At 34.1% G+C, this 10785-nt stretch overlaps 1 protein-coding gene across 1 annotated transcript; it reads right to left on the bottom strand.

The window, feature by feature from the left end:
* Positions 1 to 901: 901 nt before the first annotated feature.
* LOC102912849 (vomeronasal type-2 receptor 116-like) lies at positions 902 to 10092 on the bottom strand. The gene is made up of 6 exons (XM_042270222.2): positions 9896 to 10092; positions 7182 to 7461; positions 5995 to 6801; positions 5060 to 5287; positions 3985 to 4108; positions 902 to 1821 (listed from the first exon to the last, which is right to left on the bottom strand). The coding sequence occupies exons 1-6, from the start codon at positions 10090 to 10092 to the stop codon at positions 902 to 904; spliced, it is 2556 nt and encodes an 851-aa protein (XP_042126156.2).
* Between the last annotated feature and the right edge of the window lie 693 nt (positions 10093 to 10785).

Below are 10785 nucleotides of genomic sequence, written 5' to 3'. Positions count from 1 at the left end.
TCTTGAGATCTAATTTTCAAGTTAAGAGACATTTAATTTTTTTTTATTTTTGTACATATTAATGTATAGATGACATGTAAACACAAAATACTTGGTCCAAAAATGAATTAATTTTGTGTAAATTCCTCTTTATTACAAATTAAATTACAGTTAATCATCATTTAAATACATTTCTATATACTCTCCACTGTAATGATTTAGTATGGAACACAACCTTACTGTATAAGTTATACTGGAAAGTGATATTAGATGTTAATATATAAAATTCAGAGTAATGCATAGCTATGATCCAATTCAACAAGCATGGCTATAAAGAAGGAAACCAGCCTTACAGGTATAGTAATGTCAGATCACAATGTTTGGTCTATAAGAATGAATTGTGGGCCAAATTTTATTGTTTTTTTTTTTTGTTTTTTTTTTTTACAATACAATTCAGTTCTATATATCAGCCACAGATTCCCTTGTTCTCCCCCATCTGCCCCCCTCCTCTTACCCCAAACCTACCCCTCCCCTGATTCCCACCTCCTCCAGGGCAAAGCCTCCCCCAAGGACTGAGATCAACCTGGTAGACTCAGTCAAGGCAGGTCCAGTCCCCTCCTCCCAGCCCTAGCCTAGCACCCTGCATAAGCCCTAGGTTTCAAACAGCCAACTCGTGCAATGAGCATAGGACCCAGTCCCACTGCCTGGATGCCTCCCAAACAGAACAAGCCAATCAACTGTCTCACCCATTCAGTGGGCCTGATCCAGTTGGGGGCTCCTCAGCCATTGGTTCATATTTCATGTTTTAAAACTCTACTTTGCACTTTATTTTCTGCCTTTACTCATGACACAAAATACATATTTGAGAACAAAAATGTCAGGGTAGTCTTATTGGGAAGTATGTTCTAATGATAAAGAACATCTAATGAGTATTTTCGATTTTAAAATGCACATTCCTGAACATTTGAAAAGAATTTCTCTCAGGTCTTAACAAAATAATGAAGCACTTTGGAGCAAAGATGCAAAGAAGCAGCCCTGCACTGGAGGCCAAGATACAGAACACCTCCACTGCCACCATAGCCTTGCCCTTGGTGCTATGGTATACAGGGAGGAATGTAACCCAGACACTACAGAACACCAGCATACTGAATGTCAGGTATTTAGCTTCATTGAATGTGTCAGGCAGATTTCTGACCAAAAAAGCTACAGTGAAACTTCCCATGGCAATGAAACCCAAGTATCCCAGAACACAATAGAAGGCAATAATTGATCCTTTGTTACAGACAATCAAAATGTGTTCTTTTTCAATATGTATGTCAACATCAACAAATGGTGGGGAAGTTCCCAGCCAGATCCCACACTGAATCAGTTGAATCACAGTGCAAATTGGAATGATGAAGTTAGGTGCCCCTGACACCAGCAGCCACCTCATCCTTCTACTTGGAGTAGTAACCTTGAAGGCCAGTACTACTGTAATTGTCTTGGCCAAGACAGTAGAAGCAGCCACAGTGAACACCACAGCAAATATGGTCTGCTGCATGAAGCATGTGGTCATATTGGGTTTGCCAATGAAGAGCAAGGAACAGAGAAAGCAAAAGATGAGGGAGATGAGTAGAACGTAACTCAGAGTTCGGTTGTTGGCCTTGACTGTGGGAGTGTCCTTGTGTTTCAAAAAGACACCCAGTACAAAAGCTGTGAGAATAGAAAAACACAGAGCCAAGCAGGCTAGAGACATTCCCAAAACGTCTTCATAACCCAGAAATGCCACCACTTTTTTGAGACAGTGATTTCCTTCAGGGTTGGCATAGTGATCATCAGGGCACTTTAAACACTGATCCATGTCTGGTACAAGAGTAAATATATATTCAGGTTTAATATTTCTTAGAATTTTACAGAACATATTACATTAATGCATTAAAAAATTCTTCTTAATTTAGTCTAATGTTTTGAGGTAGACAGAAAGTTAGCTTTTTTATTTAAGAATTAATAGTGGTAGCAAAATCTGACTTTTTAATGCACAATTTTGAAAATCTGTTGTTTGCATTTTTTCATTTACAGTCAAGACATTTTAGTTGTTTGCCAGAATTAATGGCATGTAACAGAATATGTTTACACAATAAAACATCTTATTGAGTACAATACAGAAACACATATTTATTCTTAACAATTCAGAAATTTTAAAGTATAAAATCATAAAACCAAGTTCTTCCATAGATATTTTTGTCTGCCTATCAACTGCAAGGCAAGTACTATATATCAATGTCCTTTTGTAACTGCTTGTGTACTGAAACACAAACAACCCCATATATTGCTTAAAGAAGGCATGAAAAAATGTCAGGGAATGCAGAAGATCCATGAACCTTTGACCACCTAAATCTCTACATGTTAATGATATCACATTTATTACTAGGTTTCTTATATATTTGCTAATAAAGAGAATCTACCAGTTTACTAATTTCTCTAAGATTGGACCATTGATAGAAAAATATTTATTGAGAAAACAACATGATGGAAATGCTTTCCATATTTTTAAATAAAACCATTTTATTCATTTATTTTGCTTCCAGACCACAGTTTCCTTTCCTTTCTCTATTCCCCTTTCCTCGCACAGCTCCCCTCTCCCCCCACAATCCATGTCTCCTCTGTTTATTTTCAGAAAGGTGCATGACTTCCATGGGTTCTAAGGAAGCCTGACATATCAAGATGAGGTAGGACTAGGCTCGGCCCCTAAGGACATAGATAAGGCACACAATAAGGGATAGAAGGAAGAGCTCTCTTCCACCTATATCATGTAATTTCTAACATACTTTTCCTTGCATTCACTTGAATGGATCAACAAATCAAACTTGAAAGTAATAATATTATTCTAATTATGAGTCTTTCCATTCAAGACTAAATCGCATTCAAATAGCTTTTGTTAGCTCATAAATTAATATGTGATGTTATCCAAATAATTGGACAAAAACATTCATATTTTGTTTTTCTAATCATTTTATAATTATTATTTGCTATAAAATAATTTATTTTGATTATTTTAAAATACACATAAGCAGTTACTAATTTTCAAATATTTGTACATTAATTTTATTTTCAATTACACTAAAGTTAATATATGTAAACCATAGTTTTCATCAATTTATTTTCTACTTAGTGTTCTGTGACACTATTTTTCCCATTATTCACTAGGTCCTCTACAAAATATGTTTAACATTTCAATGGAATTTTTTGTATGTAAACTCTACTTGTATCTCCATGTTACTTACATTCAAATTATTTAGAACAATTCTTGTCTTCAGATTAAATAAGGCAGCAGTTTTATTTTTTAGGTTTGTGTTATTACTCCCAAAGCAATTAATTCCTTTTTTCAGTTACCTGTTATGATATGTATAATATCACTATCAAATGTTCCCTGGGTGCCTTGTCACTAAGTCGATATTCCCACCTATTCAATCTGAAAAGTTTACAGGAATACCTCCTTTCAAATTGAAATATGAAAATAAATGTTTCAATTTTGATTATATTTGTTGTCTAGAAACTAACCTGTGGACTAGTCTACAAATGAAAATACAATCAACAAATTGACAACATGATCTGCCATAGGACACATGAGAAAATGCATGCCTGTTAATCAGGAAGCATCATCCATGATCATCTACAAGTTATCACAAATATCATAGATGCTATGTAAATAAGAATGTGCAGCTCCCATGTCTTAGAAAAGAAGAGAATGTTAGATATATTATGAATGACTAGATTACAGGCTAAGTTAAATGCTATAGTGATATTTAATACGCTAAATCAGTTTCCAAATGAAACTACTACATGAATAGTTGCTGGAGTAACAATTCAAATACGTGTCTCAGGACATGGGTTGTGATGCTCAGAGGCAGAATTGCTGCTCATTTGATTGCATGACGAAATTTATCTATTATATTCCCAGAAGGTGTCATTGAGACAACAGAAATTAACTAATCTAATGAATCTGTTCGTCTGTTGTACATTTACCTGACATATTGGAAATCTCATTTTCTGGGCAAGGGATACAATCAAAACAGCACACAGCCTTTCCCTGCTGAGGGGATTTTCTGTATCCTGGACTGCAAGGTATACTGCATATTGAGGATGGAATCTGAGGAAAATAACAAATGGAATATAATAAAAAAAGTCTTATCTACTTGGGAATAGTGAGAGAAATTTAGAACATGGTACTATTGAAAAACACCCTTTTACAAATCTGCAAATAAATAAAAAGTAACATTTATTTCATATTGTGATTATATATTATAGATGTATTATGATTTATATAATGATAAACTTGTATGTATGCGTGTTTATATTTAATTTATATTTATCTATCTATCATATAAATAGATACATAGACATCTAAATATGTAGCTATGATGTTGGAAGACATTGCTGTCTGGTAAATATCAAAACCTCTCCATGGCCTGGCAGCTTATCACAATAGCTCCATAACATGGGTCTCCCTTCCCCCAGAAGAATTTCCTGCCCCTACCCCTGCACTTATTTGGAGTATATACCTGAGCCTGTGGGACTGAAAAGCTGTCTCTAAACCAGATGCCTGTCTCTAAAGCAGATGCTGATTCATCTTTGGCTTGAACTTTGGCACAGATTCCTTCTAGAAGATTTGTGCTGGGAGTACTGCTGTAGGACCCAACTGCCACAGAATAAGGCTTGTGATCACAATGTGCCACTTAATGCAAATTACTTTTTGTCCCCAGGCTCCCCAATATTACATATTCCCTATACTCGGATTTAAGTTGAGCTGATTCATCAAGTCTCTTCGTGCTCAAGGGCCATGTGCAAAGTTCTGTCAGAGCTATGACTTTGCCCTCTCAACCTTGTGGCAAACAAGAAAAGAGTAAAAGTGGACCCCTCACAAATTATGAATATTCATACTACTGAAATAAAATGTGTCCTGAAAGAAAAATATAGAAATGTGAGAAATGAGTATGTGAATATATTTGAAAATACTCTATTTCAGGAGGGTGCTGAAAGCAACTTTGAGACTTTGGTTACTTATGTTGCTTGTAGAGTTGTACAAGTAAGTCCAACAAACCTGCCTAAGGTCTATGTTCCACTTTATCATCTCTTCAGACATATACAATTGTTGACCATGTGGCAAATGTTTGGAAAACTTTCCTATTTTCACCTTAAGTCCAAGATTAGGCAAAAACTCAATGCTGTAGTGAATGTCATACTCCACATACTGATTTTCTTTCTGATTCATGTTCACTTGGTCTCCAACAGGGTTTATAAATTGTATGTTCTTCAGGAAATGGACCATCTGAAACATTTATTATTTTAGGTTCAAGTATGCCTACACATTAGAACAAATAATTTGAAGTATAGATTGCCTCTAATTTTCATTAATGTGTTTAGAAATGTGACTTAATACCAAGTACTCATATAGTAGATGGAAAAACCCACATAAGGATAACAACAACATTATGATTTGGAAATAGTAGCTTGTCATTGATGTTAATTATCTAACACATGCCCCCATGAATGATATTCCTGGAGAGTAGATAGATATTACCCATAATGTTTCTTCTAAATGATACCTGACAATTAGCTAAGGAACTGAGGTTTTTATTATGAAAATACAAATGTGGAAGAATTTCTTACTGTTATTTAGGATCCACTTAAGTGCTGACCAACATTTTGATCACTTAAGAGAACATTCATCTCCTTGTTGGCTTTCAAGTTTTCATGAGAAAGAAATACATTTTTATTTCAAATATTAAAAACATGCATATCTAAAAAAAGTATTATGGGAAACATTCTTGGCATAGATCAGGAATATTTATCTGAGTGTCAGTGTTGGCTGGATTAAGGCCTTTAAACAATTAATTTCCCATGACACTCTGTCTAAGAGTACACAAATTGTTGTATATGATAGAAATGATCCTGAAATTCTTGGGTAGAACGAACATCAACCATTATGAAATTATATTTACAATACTACACTACATTCATTAGAATACATATTACCTGCCAAGAGTCAAACTCCAGTTTTTCCCCAGAATACTTTGACAATGTATCTACTTCTTGTAGCAGCATCTCATGGAGTGCATGGGCCACAGCATGCACAGTATTGTATACAACATAACCTGTACCACTCACAGACGTTTCAAAACGGTGCTGGAATAACCACTTCATTCGTTTCTCTATTGAGCAATTCTTAAGGTTCATAGAATTAAATGAAGTCAGAGAACAATTAAAATAAATCCACCACATTTTAGCCAGAGAATATTTATTACTATACTTGGAAGGATCTGCTGTCTCAATAAATTTTTTAAAACCAGGTAATTCTGAAGAGTGAATTAAAAATGTAAAGGTCCCATAGAAGGAATCAAGAAGGAATCTGTCATTATGTGTGATCATATCCCACTGCGAAGTAGTGACCCAGATCCTCTGAAGGTATACTAGTCTATAGAATTTAAGGTTAAGTTGCAGATGAGAATCTTTGTCTCCATAAATGATAACAACTTTAGCTGATGACGTGGTAATCTCATTATAATAAATATTTACATTTTTCTGGAATAATATTTTATCTTCCATAATAATATGCACAAAGCCTAAGCACACACTGTTTCTTTGCATCTCTCTTCTCAATTCTGAGAGAAATTCAAGTCCTAGATCATCATCTGAAATGATTGCTCCAACCCAGTTCCATCTGAAATATACCACCAAAGATACCATGGCCAAAGCCTGAGATGTGTCCTTAGGCGCCATCTGGTAGAGATGTGGAAACTGTTCATGGCTGCTCAGGAGAGGATGAAATGGTCCATAGTAAAGCTGAATGACATACAAGAGACAATTAATTAAAGAAGGTGGAATATATAATGATTAGTTTAAAACTAATTATGTTCATCATACACTGGAAATATTAGGGCATGTGGATATTCATCTCATTATTAAATCTTATGTAATTTCTTGTGAATATCTTTAAAAGTACAGATGAACTAAGTCTGCTACTGAAATACTTCAAATTTCTCCTTGTTCTTGGGTCTAATTGTGCTAAAGTACTGGTATGTGTCAATGCTTCCTGAGTATATATGTTTAGAATCTATGCATCAAAATATACACATATATATTTTTCTTTAATCAGCCTTGGTATCTGAAAATCAGCATGAAAGGAGACTATGTTTCATTGAAACTAAATCACACATGCTTACCTCTGGTCTATTGGTGATGTACAGCAGTGGCCCAAGCATAGCAGATGATAACCAAATTGGACCTGTAAGTACGATTAAATATCTTCTCTGATTTATACAGTAGTAGTTAGGAAGAAATTCACCTATTTTTGTGGATAAACTATTCATTCTCCAATCATCCAGGAGGTTACATTCGACTTTAACTAATAGAGAAATGTTGGGTAGAATATGAGGGTCTTTGTTGATACTTTCAAGGGCAAAATAAAGAGACAAAATCAAGTGGATATTTTTATATGTCAACCTGAAAAGTAAGCACAGAGATCATTAGAGATGGGGCTACAAACATAGTAATATTAAATTAAAATAATAGTTTTTATGTATTTATTGCTTGTTATTTCAATTACTATAATGACACAAGCCCTATTACTGTGCTGCATAAGGAGATTTTCTGGAATTTTGGAAGGATTTTTCAATATTTAGGAGGTGTATATCACTCATGTGGGATGCTTTGATTTGAACTTTCTTACAATTTTATTCCTTTGTGTGTGATCACAGAAAAAATGGTACCAAAGGACATTTAATCTACTTATTCCTCTATTGGAGAATTACAGTCAATAACATAAATGGAAACTAGGTGGATATTATCTTCTATCCAGATTGTGATAGATTTTTACAAAGAAGCAATCATTGACAAGGCTCTGAATTAGTTATGATTATAAGGAATGGGTTAAAAAATACATCCATATGTATCACAATCTCTGAGAATATTTAAATTTATAAGCAATATAGACAGCATCATTATTTTTATATCATTATTTTATATCATTATTTTATATCATTATTTTTAATTTTTCTCTTTATTTGTTGCACGTTTGTCCTTTTCCATTCCATTTGATGCTCTATAATCTTCAGTGATATGTTATTGTTTATAACAATGATCATTTATGTGAAGAATATGCCCTCTTCACATGGGCCCATCCTAGGGGTTGTCTTTTGTATACTGTGAATATGTGTTGCTCTGACTGGTTGATAAATGTAAGAATATGCGATGTCACTTAAAGTCATTCCTCATTGTCCTTCATCGCTATGGTTATATTTTGCACCGAGACCAGTTTTATTGTCGTTTTAACTTATTTCCTTGAAAATTTCTCTCCTCTGCTCCATGATCTGAAACATCATCTTCTGCTATGAATTGCATTCATCTGTATGTTTTTAATCAATGAATACAACTTTTGTCTCAATTATTAAAACTTCATTGTGTTATTCCTCACATAGAGTACAATGGCCATCTTGTACATGTATATTACCAGATATTTATAATGTTACCTGTGACAATTTGCTTAGCATTCTACAGGAGACATTGCTACAATTATCCAAATCAAATATCAAATCCAGTACACATCACCAATCCAGTTAAATTATGATTACATCTAAAAATCTACACTATGCTGTACATATTCCCACAACATGTGAACACACTCTTTATAATTAGGAAGAAAGGAAAAGATAAACAAATGTGGAATAAGTTTCAGAGATTAAAGTTATGGAGCAGAGAATCAAGAAATGAAAATAAAATAGATAGTAAGAGTAATGACCATATTTGTATTTAATAGATTACTTTCAAACTGTGGAATGTGCTACAGACAAAACTTTCATTCAAGCACTTGACAAGGCTAATATAAAGTCAATATTTACAGTGACATACTATAGTTGAGTTTTTCATTGGGCTGCCACCAAAAAAATAATGACAGGGAGACCTATTAATTATAAATGCTCAGCCTTAACTTTGGCATTTTTCTAACTAGCTCTTATAACTTTAACACATTTCTGTTAATTTAGTTCTGCCTTGTGGCTTTATAACCATATTTTTGTAGTGCCCAACTTGCTCGCTCTGCATCTCTAGGCATCTCTGCTTCTTCTTTCCAGCATCCTGCATACCCAAAAATCCTGCCTAGACATATTGGACATTTTGCTTTTTATTAAAACATAGTGACATGTCTTCACAACATACCCTCTTTAACAAGTACACAAACTGTTTCCTGAAATTGTATAGATGACTGTTATACATGAACAACATAAAACTTAAAAGAAAAAACACTGCTGACATTGGCATTAAAAAAATCTGGCTGTACATGTTCTCAACTGAAACAAAATTTAATGCAAAGAATAAAGTTACCACAGTGAATGATCTTTATGTTTTTATGCTTGATTTTATCCACAGGAGTCATACAGCACAGCAGTTTTGAAATGATGACATAAACATTTGAATAAAAATGCAGTATTCTTTTAAGAAATGTACCCATGAAGCATTTAAGAAATACCAAATTCGGCATTCCATCAAAATGGAAAAAACACTAGCACAACACTTACAGAAAAATTTACTCAGCCTCAAAGAAATGGTCTCTTGTCAATACCTTGGATTATGTTTCTTGGAAATATCACTTGGCAACATACAGTAGGAATTGCCAATATAAAGGAAATCTCTCTAATAGAAATATAGACAGGTTATATTATACAGCTTTTAGCCTGAAAATCTGTCTCTAAAAAGATGAATCAGATAACCATTAAATCTACTGAAATAGTGTAATAATCAGCATAAAAAATAAAATTTGGTCATGTCCTAGATAGGCAGGTCGGGCAAAACAGACAGAAAACATGGAGAAGGCCCCATAATTGGGCCTTCTAAGTATTTTCATTGATGATCAATCAAAAACAAATAAATGAAAGGCACTTACTTCTTATCTAGATTCCTGGTTAAATATTCATTCTTGATGTGACCATGCTTTGTATAAATAGAAAAAAAACAATCAGTGTCTTTATCTTCACCCCAAGTATGTGGATGTTGAAATCTCAGAAAGCACCTGGGACCCACCAAACTGCAGAAAATGAAGGAAAGCCTGATAACCAAGAAGACAAACTTCAAATAGAACATCTTTATAATGTCACCAAGATTGGAACCAAGGCAAAGTGTAATAAACAGAGATTCACAGAAAACCACATTTCAGATGTTCCTGTACACATATGTGTCTCTTTTTCTGCTCTAGTAGTCAGAAGTGTATTTTTTCCTAATATATTTCTTCTCAGCTTATTATTCTCTGGAGAACTCTCAAACATACTCAGCTTCAGGGTCTGCATCTGAGTTATTAAGCTCAGGTGCAAGAAAATTTCAGTAATTTTATTTATGTAATTATCTTCATTTCTACATTCCTGTGATTCCCTCTACATCAGTAGACATGAAGGCCCCAGGCTAGATTCCCCCTGAGATATCTATGTATTCACCTAATCCACATGATCTCTATTCTTATCAACATGTGAAATATTTGAAGGACATTGCCTTAGAAATTCCATACCAAATATGATAGGGAACCAATTCTAGGCAGAATTAACTATAGACAAACAAATATTACATCTATGCATGTTTATGATATGTTATGCCTTATCACCTATTGGTTTCTCTGACATACACAGAGTAGGGAATTTAACACACACACACACACACACACACACACACACACACACACACACTGAGTGGTCACAGGCAACATAAAATCTCCCACAGTTGCTGAGATGAGAGAACCAATAATCATCCTGAAATTATAAATTTCAATCAGTATCTCAATATCAA

The sequence above is a fragment of the Peromyscus maniculatus genome, chromosome 1 (assembly GCF_049852395.1).
Source record: "Peromyscus maniculatus bairdii isolate BWxNUB_F1_BW_parent chromosome 1, HU_Pman_BW_mat_3.1, whole genome shotgun sequence".
Classification (NCBI taxonomy): Eukaryota; Metazoa; Chordata; class Mammalia; order Rodentia; family Cricetidae; genus Peromyscus; species Peromyscus maniculatus.
The sequence above is the reverse complement of the archived record's forward strand: the minus strand, read 5'-3'. Positions and strand labels throughout refer to the sequence as shown.